General features: G+C 39.0%; 1 protein-coding gene across 6 annotated transcripts in view; it reads left to right on the top strand.

Moving 5' to 3' along the window:
• Ppn (proteoglycan-like sulfated glycoprotein papilin) overlaps positions 1–14673 on the top strand; it is a 504188-nt gene that overhangs the window by 285622 nt on the left and 203893 nt on the right. For all 6 annotated transcript variants that reach the window (XM_070095679.1, XM_070095654.1, XM_070095670.1 and 3 more), the window contains 2 exons: positions 3107–3283; positions 6213–6389. In XM_070095679.1, the coding sequence (XP_069951780.1) occupies positions 3107–3283; positions 6213–6389 (354 nt within the window). The remainder of the gene's footprint in view (positions 1–3106; positions 3284–6212; positions 6390–14673) is intronic.

Below are 14673 nucleotides of genomic sequence, written 5' to 3'. Positions count from 1 at the left end.
AACTAGAGAGGCAAGTATTGAAACAAAGGCAACAAATTCCTATGAGCAGTCAGCAACAGTACTTCGTGGGAGGGGCTGGGTTTGATTGGTATTGTGGGTATGGGAGTAAATTCTTGGGTAGTTTTGAGTAGGGGTGGTTTTGATAAGGACTTGCCTTGTATGGGCGAGTAGGCCTTCTGCAGTGTTCCTCCATTCTTATGTTCTTACATCCTCCCAGCACAGTTTCTAGCCACAGACTTAGAGTTGTGGTGAGGCCAGGTGAGTTGACTGGCCACATACTACCCTTCCTTCCCTCCACCATCGCTATTTAAGACCTTCTCATCACCCTGCCTTGTCTTTGATATGAACCATTGCACAAAAAGGAATACCAGTAATCCTGGAGGTGCTAATGAACATTTTTAAAAGAAAAATGAGAAAACTATATGGCAAGATTATTGTAGTTCCTGATGTTGTTTTAACTATGCCCATTTTCTCTGGAAGGAGTTCCCTGCCCATTTTCTGTGCAAGCAATAAACGATAAATGCGTCAGATATACGTTTCCCTCAAGCCTTTCCTAAGTAAGTTTATTTTTTATTTTTGTCTGGAATAAGAGAGATGCCAAACCATCTGTTGCTGGAAAATGAGTGTTGTCCATGTACCATTCATTTTTACAGTAGTTAATATAGTCTGCCAATTACTTGGCTTGCGTGCTTTTCTGTTTTATCCATACTGTTTTCTTGTACACAATGCAGTACATGCATGCTAAAGCTGTTTAAGATTTTATATGTTTTATTGTAAGGTTGTGTATCTTTATACGTATATGCTTCTAAACTGTTGTGTTCTGAGCATTTCTGCAAAAACAGTGATAATGTGTGAGTGAGGTGAAAGTGTTGAATGATGATGAAAGTATTTTCTTTTTGGGGATTTTCTTTCTTTTTGGGTCACCCTGCCTCGGTGGGAGACGGCCGACTTGTTGAAAAAAAAAAAAAAAGGTTTTTCAATAGCCTAATTAGAAACATTACTACAAGATGAGTATTGTATATAAAAAATGAAATATTTGCATTTATAAGTCAAATTTTTATTTTATTACGTAATTCAATGAGGGAGTAAGGAAGAAGTGAATGTGTTCAGATATTTGGGAGTAGACTTGTCAGCAGATGGGTTTATGAAAGATGAGGTAAAGCATATAATTGATGAAAGAAAAAAGGTGAGTGATGCATTGAGGTATCTTTTTTTTTTTTTCTCAACAAGTTGGCTATCTCCCACCAAGGCAAGGTGATCCAAAAAGAAAGAAAATCCCCAAAAAGAAAATAATCTCATCATCATTCAACACTTTCACCTCACTCATACATAATCACTGTCTTTGCAGAGGCACTCAGATACGACAGTTTAGAAGTCCCTCCAAGCTATCAATATCCCAGACCCCTCCTTTAAAGTGCAGTCATTGTACTTCCCATTTCCAGGATTTAAGTCCAGCTAAATCTATAATAACCAGAAAGTATCGGTATACCAAACAAGCATCATTGTTCTTGCTGTATACCAGTTGACATCAGAGGCCAGTACCGGACATTGAGGTATCTGTGAAGACAAAAAACATTATCCATGGAGGTGAAGAAGGGAATGTGCGAGGGTACAGTGATACCAACACTCCTATATGGATGTGAAGCATTGGTTGTACATGCTACAGCAGGAAGGAGGCTGGAGATGTCGTGTCTAAGGGCAATGTGTGGTCTAAATATCATGCACAGAATTCGTAGTGTAGAAATTAGGGAGAGGTGTATGTTGTGATAGAAACACAGGCCTTATCTCTAGGCTTTATTGAACATAGAATCTTCATAGTACTTCTGCAACAACAAAATATAATGACTAGTACATCTAATAATGGCTTCTACAGGGATGGTGATGTCTTGCATATGTCAAGAGAAAAGTTATAACTACAGGCCACATATTTAAACTCACCATGTAATCTGCATCACTAATATATATATATATATATATATATATATATATATATATATATATATATATAGAGGAGGAGAGAATCACACACAATGTGTTGGCGCCCATGACACACACCAAACTGTTGTTGTTGTTAAGGGCCCCAAGAGGTGGTGCAGTATTATCCTGCTGCTGCTCCCCACAGGACCAGTATCACTACAGTGTGGAGTTGCTAAAAATCTTATTCAGAGGGCTGAAGAGGGATTGTTGAGGTGGTTTGGTCATTTTGAAAGAATGGAGCAAAATAGGATGACTTGGAGGGTGTATAAAACTGTAGTGGAGGGGAGAAAGGGTAGGGGTCATCCAAGAAAAGGATGGAGGGAGGGGGCAAAAGAGGGTTTGTGTGCAAGGGGCTTGGACATGCAATAGGCATGTGTGAGCGTGTTAGATAGGAGTGAATGGGAACTAATGGTTTTTGGGAATTGACGAGCTGTGAGCAAGGTGATATTCTGTGAAGGGATTCAGGGAAACTGGTTAGCTGGACTTGAGTCCTGGAGGTGGGAAGTACAATGCCTGCACTTTAAAGGAGGGAAATTGGTTGTTTGGAGTGACATCTAAACTGTCATATTTGATTGCCTTGGCAAAGACAGTGATTATGTGTGAATGATGGTGAAAGTGTTTCTTTTTTTAGGTCACCTACCTTGGTGGGAAAAAGCCAGTAGCTTAAAAAAAAAATCATTGTTTGAGCAAGGTCTGCAGCATTTTAATTCTCTCTTCCTGATTCTTTATTTTGGCTAATAGCACTGAAAGATCTTGATATTATAGTATATATTCTGAAAATTTCAGTGTTTGATCACAGTGTGTTTGATTCATTATATCAGTTTAAAGTTAAGGATATAAGGACTTTTCTCTGTGGTTTTTCAGCAATAACATGTACCTAGAAGGGGAACCCTAGGATGACATTTCAGTCCGTCCTGTCTGTCATGTCACAGTTGTATTGTTACTAATTATTCTCTGAGGCTTTGTTGTTTAGTTTTCCTGTGGAATGATTAACTCACCATTCTCTCCTTGAATATTATTTTACCATGTTAAGTTATTTACTCAACTCAGATGAAATGGACTTTATAAAAGCCGGTTGATAAATATGTAGAGGAGTTGGTAAAAATCATTAATTGCATATTAATTACAGAGGTGTGTGGCTATACTAAAGACAGAGGCCCTTGCACCAACTTCACAGTTAAGTGGTTCTTTGACATGGATTATGGTGGCTGTACTCGCTTCTGGTATGGTGGATGTGAAGGAAATCTTAACAAATTTAATACACAGGAAGAGTGCAAGTCTGCTTGTGTTGAACCTGAGGGAATGGGTAAGAAAACTAGTACAGTAAATATTTCTTCAGTCACACATTCATTGTCTTTTGAAATTGGAAGCAGTTATCAACTTAAATAATGAAATTCAGATCTCCATAAAAACTATTTAATTTTAAAAGACATGAAATAATAGTCTAGTTTTAAAAAAAAGCATTAAAAACTTTGTTTATACATAAAAATTAGATATAATGATGGAACGTAGGGCAAGGGCTACTGGGATGTAGGGGAAATATGAAAGGACAGTACATTATTGAAGATAAAATTTCATTCAAGGTGAGCTTAGCAACTCTAATTAAGACTTAATAAATTTTATCTTGAGCAAATTATTCTTTGTAATAAAAGTTCATTCTTCCATGTGTGTGTGTGTACTCACCTAATTGTGATTGCAGGGGTTGATTTGTAGCTCCTGGCCCTGCCTCTTCTCTGGTTGCTACCAGGCCACTCCTCCTGCTCCATGAGCTTTATCATATCTCTTCTTAAAGCTATGTATGGATCCTGCCTCCACTACATCACTTCCCAGACTGTTCCACTTCCTGACAACTCTGTGACTGAAGAAATACTAACATCCCTGTGATTCATCTGAGTCTTCAACTTCCAACTGTACTCACCTATTTGTGGTTGCAGGGGTCGAGTTATAGCTCCTGGCCCCACCTCTTCACTGTTTGCTACTAGGTTCTCTCTCTCCCTGCTCTATGAGCTTTATCAAACCTCGTCTTAAAACTGTGTATGGTTCCAGCCTTCACTACATCACTTTCTAGGCTATTCCACTTCCTGACAACTCTATGACTGAAGAAGTACTTCCTAACATCCCTTTGACTCAATTGAGTCTTCAACTTCCAATTTTGACCCCTTGTTTCTGTGTCCCATCTCTGGAACATCCTGTCTTTGTCCACCTTGTCAATTTCTCGAAGTATTTTATATGTCATTATCATGTCTCCCCTGACCCTCCTGTCCTCCAGTGTCGTCAGGCCGATTTCCCTTAACCTTTCTTCGTAGGACAATCCCCTTAGCTTTGGGTCTAGTCTTGTTGCAAACCTTTGCACTTTCTCTAATTTCTTGACGTGCTTGACCAGGTGTGGATTCTAAACTGGTGCTGTATACTCCAGTATGGACCTGACATATATGGTGTACAGTCTTGAACGATTCCTTACTAAGGTTTCGGAACACTATTCTTAGGTTTGCCAGATGCCCGTATGCTGCAACATGTGTGCCTCAGGAGATGTGCTCAGTATTATCCTAACCCCAAGATCTTTTTCCTTGAGTGAGTTTTGCAGTCTTTGGCCACCTAGACTATACCCTGTCTGTGGTCTTCCTTGCCCTTCCCCAGTCTTCATGACTTTGCATTTGGCAGGGTTTATAGCCTGTCCAGGTCTCTTTGTAGTCCTGCCTGATCCTCGACTGATTTAATCCTCCTCATTAACCTCAAATCATCTGCAAACAGGGACACTTCTGAGTTTATCCTTTCTGTTATGTCATTCACATATACCCAAAACAGAACAGGTCCTAGGATGGACCCCTGTGGAGCCCCGCTCATCACAGGCGCCCACATACCTTGACTTGTTGTTGCCTCCCTGTCAGATATTCTCTGATCCATTACAGTGCCTTTCCTGTTATGCATGTCTGATCCTCTAGCTTTTGCTTTAACCACTTGTGAGGAACTGTATCGAAGGCCTTCTTGCAGTCCAAGAAAATGCAGTCTATCCATCTCTCTCTCTCTCATTACCTTGTCATAAAACTCCAGTAGGTTTGTGACACAGGATTTTTCTTCCCTGAAACCATGCTGGTTGTCGTTTATAAGCTTGTGTCTTTCTAGATGCTTCACCACTCTCCTGCTGATGACTTTCTCCATGATTTTGCATACTATACATGTCAGTGACACTGATCTGTAGTTTAATGCCTCATGTCTGTCTCCTTTCTTAAAAATTGGGACTACATTTGCCATCTTCCATACCTCAGGTAGTTGCCCAGTTTCAATGGATGTGCTGAAGATTTTTGTTAGTGGCACACACAGCATCTCTGCTCCCTCTCTAAGGACCCACAGAGAGATGTTGTCTGTTCCCACAGCCTTTGAGGTATTGAGTTCACATACCAACTTCTTCATCTCCTCCTCAGTTGTGTATATTTCATCCAGCACTTGTTGGTGTACCTCCCTATTCTGAATTCCTGGAGTCCTTCCTCTCACAACTGTAAATACTTCTTTAAATATCTTCCTGAGCTCCTCACATACCTCGTGGTCACTTCTTGTAAACTTCCTACCTTCCTTCCTTAGCCTGATTACCTGGTCTTGACTGTTGTTTTCCTCCTGATATGGCTATACAACAGCTTCAGGTCAGACTTGACCCAAAGCTGTTGCATAGCCAGACCCGTGTATGTGTGTGTGTGTGTGTGTGTGTGTGTGTGTGTGTGTGTGTGTGTGTGTGTGTGTGTGTGTGTGTGTTTATTTGTTAGATAGGAGTTGTGGGCCTTGATGAGCTGTTGGAATGTGGAGAAATTTAGGGAACCCGGTTAGGCAAGCTAAGGAAGCTGTGCTCAAAACATAGATCTGCGTGAGAGACCTCTGACGTCAGAAATGTAGATTTACATGATGGCCACTCATGTGGTTAAATCATACTTCAAACAATTGATATTTAATACTACTCACAAAGTTTCAGAAATTGTTACTCTTTGTCTTTCTTTAGCATACAGGAAATACCATTTAGTAGATAAAAGCTTAATTATGGTACCTCCTGAAATGATGCAGTAAATTCCATGCTGTATAATAGGAAAATAATGTAATCAGTGAATTGCAAATGTTTGAAAGCAGTTTTTTTATTTCACTATAAATGAAATATTTGTCTGATTAGATTCTCCAATATGTGTACTGTGTCTATAACAAGAATTCCTGATACTGAAAATATAATTTTTAATCCCACAATTCCTCAACAGAGTCATGCCATCTTCCTCGTGTGGAAGGCCCTTGTACTGGAACTGTTCCATCGTGGTACCATGATTCAGCAACTGGTAGTTGTAAACCTTTTGTATATGGTGGCTGCTTAGGCAACAACAACCGCTATAACTCACAACAGGAGTGTGAAGAAATGTGTGTTATTCCAGAAAAAACAGGTACACAGATTTTCTTTGTCCTTATTGATTGTTTGATACTGGTAATGTACATGATGTTAAATATTTTTATTTTGGTAGATAGTATTAATCATATTTATTTATTACTGTATGCAGATAGACAGGCAACTGGAGCATTGGTGTTGTATAAATATGTTCTAGTTGCAGAATAATGCAAATAAATAAAAATATCTGAAAATCTTCCAAGATAATTCTCAGTGCTTCATCATGATTCTGTAAGTTTTCATTTGAAATACCATTTGTCATAACTCATAGCTAATTATTGCAGTTAATAGTATTTGGCTTTGCTTTATAATCCTTTCTTGTTTTTTATATTTTAAATTAATCTCCAGTCTCATATAAATGCCTTCTTCTCATTACTGTTAAAACATTTAATAATTTTTTATTATAAACTTTGTAGAGCATAGTCTTTTTCAATAAATGAAATGGTTAACCTTAAGATGCATTTATGGGTGCAAGAAAAAAAAATATCTAAGGGTATTTATTGTATAATAAAGTCTTGTACACTACAGACTTTTCTTACACTCTGGAAGCAGAATTAGGTAAGGAAGTGTTACCGACTCCCTTCCTTGAGGGTGACTGGATATCCAGTACATGTTCAAAGCATTCACTTTATTCTCCATTACTGTGTTGGAGCTAACATTGCTGTGTCAGAGCTAACATAGATTCACGTTTATGTTTGAAGCATTCACTTCATTCTCCAGTCATCTCAGAGCTAACATTGCCACGCATGGCAAAAGTAACATCCAACTTAAAGTATTACTAGCAGTGCTCTTGGTCTCTGTGTTTTATGTTCAGTGATGAGAGAGGAATGTATACCTGGAGGGTGTTCCGGGGGGTTAACTCCCCTGCAGCCCGGTCCATGACCAGGCCTCATGGTGGATCAGGAGCTTTATCTGTGTTAAGATAGCCAACTTATGTTGGGATGAAGGGTCAGAGAAACTCAAGGGCTGCCTCACTCTGCAAAATTTGAATTTTTTGTATTTTTATCCTGGTTCAGCAGTGTATTATCAAGATAGATTAGTTCACACTTTATCAAGGCACTTTAAGTGGTACAGTAACATAATGTGGTTTCAATATATAAAAATGTTTTCATCTAAAAATAGTGATGAAGGTGTATTGTACAAGACTTTAGTAAATATATACCTTAATGTCACTTTCTTTGCCAAGTCTTTCTAATAATTAAATTTCCATTTATTGAAATGAGATTCTAACCAGCTGTTGGTTTTTACTGGTTTTGCATGAACTTTAAATAATAATTGGACAACGCATTTAATTAATCATGTGAATGGACATATGTGGGGGCAATATCTTTAGTTTCACTTTTAATATTACAGTAATGTTACACGAAATACACAGAGTTATTCAATGCTGAGTTTTCCCAGATTTTGTATTTGAGATAAGTTTAACCATAAAATTATTATAGGCAGAAGAAAAAAATACTTCATATTTACTAGTAGAAAAAATTATATAAATGCACATAATAGTTTTAGTATGTAGGAAATCATATACTACAGGTATTAGTGTTCTTCATTGTAAGGTAGACTTTAAGAGTTCTGGACAATAAGTCATCGTTCATTATCAAAGTTAGCCCTTCCACTGTTGGTAGCCCTAATATTAAAAATACTAATTATATTAGAAATTTTCTTCTGAAATGGTAAAGAATCTTTTTCTGAAAGTAATGACACCAAAATATCAAATTTGTTGGAAAACTTAGGGAATTATGCAGGTGCAAAGTTGGCAGTCTCGATGCAAATTTATGCACTGGTGATTTTGCTCAATTTGAGCCCTGTATTAAGCCATTTCTATTGCTCAGTTCAACCAAATTATTAGCTATTTCACTAATATACATTCTGTTCTATCAACTGAGCACTCCTTCAACTATCAGAACTCATTCAAATATCAGAACAACTCTATAAAGTGAACAGAAATTGGTAATTTGGGCAGTTTTATACAAGTTTAAAAAAAAAATTCCAGTTTAAAAACAGAGTCCAAAATAAACACTGTAATCATTTCAGCCACTAAAGCAACATTTCCCCTGTTCATTAATCATGTTCTCAGGCCCCACTTATATTATACTTTCCCTCCATTTTGAATTCATCATCACACAAAAAATTAAGTTTTACCCTGTTTCTCGAATAATAAAATATAACAAGGAATGAACGAAAGCCTGTAATTGTTTTATATGATGATAGGATTGCTGGTGTCCTTTTCTCTGTCTCATGAACATGCAAGATTTCAGGTACGTCTTGCTACTTCTACTCACACTTAGGTCACACTTTTTTTTTTTTTAACAAGTTGGCTGTCTCCCACCGAGGCATGGTGACCCAAAAAGAAAGAAAATCTCCAAAAAGAAAATACTTTCATCATTATTCAACACTTTCACCTCACTCACACATAATCACTGTTTTTGCAGAGGTGCTCAGAACACAACAGTTTAGAAGCATATACGTATAAAGATACACAACATATCCCTCCAAACTGCCAATATCCCGAACCCCTCCTTTAGAGTGCAGGCATTGTACTTCCCATTTCCAGGACTCAAGTCCAGCTATATAAAAATAACCGGTTTCCCTGAATCCCTTCACTAAATATTACCCTGCTTACACTCCAACAGATCGTCAGGTCCCAAATACCATTTGTCTCCATTCACTCCTATCGAACATGCTCATGCATGCCTGCTGGAAGTCCAAGCCCCTAGCCCACAAAACCTCCCATACCCCTTCCTTCCAACCTTTTTGAGGACGACCCCTACCCCGCCTTCCTTCCCCTACAGATTTAAACGCTCTCCATGTCATTCTACTTTGATCCATTCTCTCTAAATGACCAAACCACCTCAACAACCCCTCTTCAGCCTTCTGACTAATACTTTTATTAACTCCACACCTTCTCCTAATTTCCACACTCCGAATTTTCTGCATAATATTTACACCACACATTGCCCTTAGACAGGACATCTCCACTGCCTCCAACCGCCTCCTCGCTGCTGCATTCACAACCCAAGCTTCACACCCATATAAGAGTGTTGGTACTACTATACTTTCATACATTCCTTTCTTTGCCTCCATAGATAACGTTTTTTGTCTCCACATATACCTCAACGCACCACTTGCCTTTTTTCCCTCATCATTTCTATGATTAACCTCATCCTTCGTAAATCCATCCACTGACACATCAACTCCCAAGTATCTGAAAACATTCACTTCTTCCATACTCCTCGTACGCAATTTGATATCCAATTTTTCTTTATCTAAATCATTTGATACCCTCATCACCTTACTCTTTTCTATGTTCACGTTCAACTTTCTACCTTTACACACACTCCCAAACTTGTCCACTAACCTTTGAAATTTTTCTTTAGAATCTCCCATAAGCACAGTATCATCAGCAAAAAGCAACTGTGTCAATTCCCATTTTGTATTTGATTCCCCATAATTTAATCCTACCCCTCTCCCGAACACCCTAGCATTTACTTCTTTTACAACCTCATCTATAAATATATTTAACAACCATGGTGACATTACACATTCCTGTCAAAGACCTAGTTTTACCGGGAAGTAGTCTCCCTCTCTTCTACATACCCTAACCTGAGCCTCACTATCCTCATAAAAACTCTTTACAACATTTAGTAACTTACCACCTATTCCATATACTTGCAACATTTACCACATTGCTCCCCTATCCATTCTATCATATGCCTTTTCTAAATCCATAAATGCAATAAAAACTTCCTACCTTTATCTAAATACTGTTCACATATATGGTAGTAGGTTGGTAGACAGCAACCACCCAGGGAAGTACTACCGTCCTGCCAGATGACTGTGAAACAGAAACCTGTAACTGTTTTGCATGATGGTAGGATTGCTGGTTTCTTTTTCTGTCTCATAAACACGCTAGATAACAGGGATATCTTGCTACTCCTACTTACACTTTGGTCACACTTCACAGACACGCACATGCATATATATGCAATAAGATCACAGTGAACAGGTGTGGGATCTGATAGTGAGGTGCTGGCCAGACCCCTTATATAGCTTCCTTGGATGCTTCACTTTCATAGTTCCTTGATAATGTGAGTAGTCACGAAAGCGCTTGGAATTTCTCTATTCTTTCAGAGTGGTTGTTTTGCATGCATATATATATACATACATCTAGGTTTTTCTCCTTTTTCTAAATAGCTCTTGTTCTTCTTTATTTCTTCTATTGTCCATGGGGAAGTGGAAAAGAATCTTTCCTCCGTAAGCCATGCGTGTCGTATGAGGAGACTAAAATGCCGGGAGCAATGGGCTAGTAACCCCTTCTCCTGTAGACATTTACTAAAAAAGAGAAGAAGAAAAACTTTATAAAACTGGGATGCTTAAATGTGCGTGGATGTAGTGCGGATGACAAGAAACAGATGATTGCTGATGTTATGAATGAAAAGAAGTTGGATGTCCTGGCCCTAAGCAAAACAAAGCTGAAGGGGGTAGGGGAGTTTCAGTGGGGGGAAATAAATGGGATTAAATCTGGAGTATCTGAGAGAGTTAGAGCAAAGGAAGGGGTAGCAGTAATGTTAAATGATCAGTTATGGAAGGAGAAAAGAGAATATGAATGTGTAAATTCAAGAATTATGTGGATTAAAGTAAAGGTTGGATGCGAGAAGTGGGTCATAATAAGCATGTATGCACCTGGAGAAGAGAGGAATGCAGAGGAGAGAGAGAGATTTTGGGAGATGTTAAGTGAATGTATAGGAGCCTTTGAACCAAGTGAGAGAGTAATTGTGGTAGGGGACCTGAATGCTAAAGTAGGAGAAACTTTTAGAGAGGGTGTGGTAGGTAAGTTTGGGGTGCCAGGTGTAAATGATAATGGGGGCCCTTTGATTGAACTTTGTATAGAAAGGGGTTTAGTTATAGGTAATACATATTTTAAGAAAAAGAGGATAAATAAGTATACAAGATATGATGTAGGGCGAAATGACAGTAGTTTGTTGGATTATGTATTGGTAGGTAAAAGACTGTTGAGTAGACTTCAGGATGTACATGTTTATAGAGGGGCCACAGATATATCAGATCACTTTCTAGTTGTAGCTACACTGAGAGTAAAAGGTAGATGGGAAACAAGGAGAATAGAAGCATCAGGTAAGAGAGCGGTGAAGGTTTATAAACTAAAAGAGGAGGCAGTTAGGGTAAGATATAAACAGCTATTGGAGGATAGATGGGCTAATGAGAGCATAGGCAATGGGGTCGAAGAGGTATGGGGTAGGTTTAAAAATGTAGTGTTAGAGTGTTCAGCAGAAGTTTGTGGTTACAGGAAAGTGGGTGCAGGAGGGAAGAGGAGTGATTGGTGGAATGATGATGTGAAGAGAGTAGTATGGGAGAAAAAGTTAGCATATGAGAAGTTTTTACAAAGTAGAAGTGATGCAAGGAGGGAAGAGTATATGGAGAAAAAGAGAGAGGTTAAGAGAGTGGTGAAGCAATGTAAAAAGAGAGCAAATGAGAGAGTGGGTGAGATGTTATCAACAAATTTTGTTGAAAATAAGAAAAAGTTTTGGAGTGAGATTAACAAGTTAAGAAAGCCTAAAGAACAAATGGATTTGTCAGTTAAAAATAGGAGAGGAGAGTTATTAAATGGAGAGTTAGAGGTATTGGGAAGATGGAGGGAATATTTTGAGAAATTGTTAAATGTTGATGAAGATAGGGAAGCTGTGATTTCGTGTATAGGACAAGGAGGAATAACATCTTGTAGGAGTGAGGAAGAGCCAGTTGTGAGTGTGGGGGAAGTTCGTGAGGCAGTAGGTAAAATGAAAGGGGGTAAGGCAGCCGGGATTGATGGGATAAAGATAGAAATGTTAAAAGCAGGTGGGGATATAGTTTTGGAGTGGTTGGTGCAATTATTTAATAAATGTATGGAAGAGGGTAAGGTACCTAGGGATTGGCAGAGAGCATGCATAGTTCCTTTGTATAAAGGCAAAGGGGATAAAAGAGAGTGCAAAAATTATAGGGGGATAAGTCTGCTGAGTATACCTGGTAAAGTGTATGGTAGAGTTATTATTGAAAGAATTAAGAGTAAGACGGAGAATAGGATAGCAGATGAACAAGGAGGCTTTAGGAAAGGTAGGGGGTGTGTGGACCAGGTGTTTACAGTGAAACATATAAGTGAACAGTATTTAGATAAGGCTAAAGAGGTCTTTGTGGCATTTATGGATTTGGAAAAGGCGTATGACAGGGTGGATAGGGGGGCAATGTGGCAGATGTTGCAAGTGTATGGTGTAGGAGGTAGGTTACTGAAAGCAGTGAAGAGTTTTTACGAGGATAGTGAGGCTCAAGTTAGAGTATGTAGGAAAGAGAGAAATTATTTCCCAGTAAAAGTAGGCCTTAGACAAGGATGTGTGATGTCACCGTGGTTGTTTAATATATTTATAGATGGGGTTGTAAGAGAAGTAAATGCGAGGGTCTTGGCAAGAGGCGTGGAGTTAAAAGATAAAGAATCACACACAAAGTGGGAGTTGTCACAGCTGATCTTTGCTGATGACACTGTGCTCTTGGGAGATTCTGAAGAGAAGTTGCAGAGATTGGTGGATGAATTTGGTAGGGTGTGCAAAAGAAGAAAATTAAAGGTGAATACAGGAAAGAGTAAGGTTATGAGGATAACAAAAAGATTAGGTGATGAAAGATTGAATATCAGATTGGAGGGAGAGAGTATGGAGGAGGTGAATGTATTCAGATATTTGGGAGTGGACGTGTCAGCGGATGGGTCTATGAAAGATGAGGTGAATCATAGAATTGATGAGGGGAAAAGAGTGAGTGGTGCACTTAGGAGTCTGTGGAGACAAAGAACTTTGTCCTTGGAGGCAAAGAGGGGAATGTATGAGAGTATAGTTTTACCAACGCTCTTATATGAGTGTGAAGCATGGGTGATGAATGTTGCAGCGAGGAGAAGGCTGGAGGCAGTGGAGATGTCATGTCTGAGGGCAATGTGTGGTGTGAATATAATGCAGAGAATTCGTAGTTTGGAAGTTAGGAGGAGGTGCGGGATTACCAAAACTGTTGTCCAGAGGGCTGAGGAAGGGTTGTTGAGGTTGTTCGGACATGTAGAGAGAATGGAGCGAAACAGAATGACTTCAAGAGCGTATCAGTCTGTAGTGGAAGGAAGGCGGGGTAGGGGTCGGCCTAGGAAAGGTTGGAGAGAGGGGGTAAAGGAGGTTTTGTGTGCGAGGGGCTTGGACTTCCAGCAGGCATGCTTGAGCGTGTTTGATAGGAGTGAATGGAGACAAATGGTTTTTAATACTTGACGTGCTGTTGGAGTGTGAGCAAAGTAACATTTATGAAGGGGTTCAGGGAAACCGGCAGGCCGGACTTGAGTCCTGGAGATGGGAAGTACAGTGCCTGCACTCTGAAGGAGGGGTGTTAATGTTGCAGTTTAAAAACTGTAGTGTAAAGCACTCTTCTGGCAAGACAGTGATGGAGTGAATGAACGTGAAAGTTTTTCTTTTTCGGGCCACCCTGCCTTGGTGGGAATCGGCCAGTGTGATAATAAAAAAAAATATATGCTTCAATGTAAACACTTGATCTACACATCCCTTACCCACTTTAAAACCTCCTTGCTCATCCGCAATCCTGCATACATGTACAAGCATATATATACACACCTCTGGGTTTTCTTCTATTTTCTTTCTAGTTCTTATTCTTGTTTATTTCCTCTTATCTTCATGGGGGAAGTGGAACAGCATTCTTCCTCCATAAGTCGTGTGTTGTAAGAGGCGACTAAAATGCCAGGAGCAAGGAGCTAGTAACCCCTTCTCCTCTATAGATTACTTAATTTAAAAAGAGAAACTTTTTTTTTTTTTTGGGGGCCACCCTGCCTCAGTGGGATACGGCTGGTTTGTTGGAAAAAAAAAAAACAGGGAATGACTGGTCATGGTTTAGAGTGTCCCAATAATTAAAAAGACCTAGTAATAACCCATAAAGTAGATCAGGGGGATGGGGGGACCTGACCTGTGCACTGGAAAGTTGTCAAAAATTTAATGTTTCTATTTTATGCCCAATTTTAAGCTAAAGACAAATAAAATCATCTCTGTTTAAGTAATATGTGGTCTGTTCTATCAATTGATACCAAAAAACACCAATAAAACCATAAAAATCATCCTAGAAAACACCTTAAAGTTGCTATTTTAAACCAAACACATGATCAAAGGTTTGTTTTTCCCATCATGCACATGTGGGTTAGGATTTTTTTTATACAGTACCCACTCGCCACACAGACCCATTCTCTCATGTCTACGCCAGAA

The sequence above is a fragment of the Cherax quadricarinatus genome, chromosome 4 (genome assembly GCF_038502225.1).
Source record: "Cherax quadricarinatus isolate ZL_2023a chromosome 4, ASM3850222v1, whole genome shotgun sequence".
Classification (NCBI taxonomy): domain Eukaryota; kingdom Metazoa; phylum Arthropoda; class Malacostraca; order Decapoda; family Parastacidae; genus Cherax; species Cherax quadricarinatus.
The sequence above is the reverse complement of the archived record's forward strand: the minus strand, read 5'-3'. Positions and strand labels throughout refer to the sequence as shown.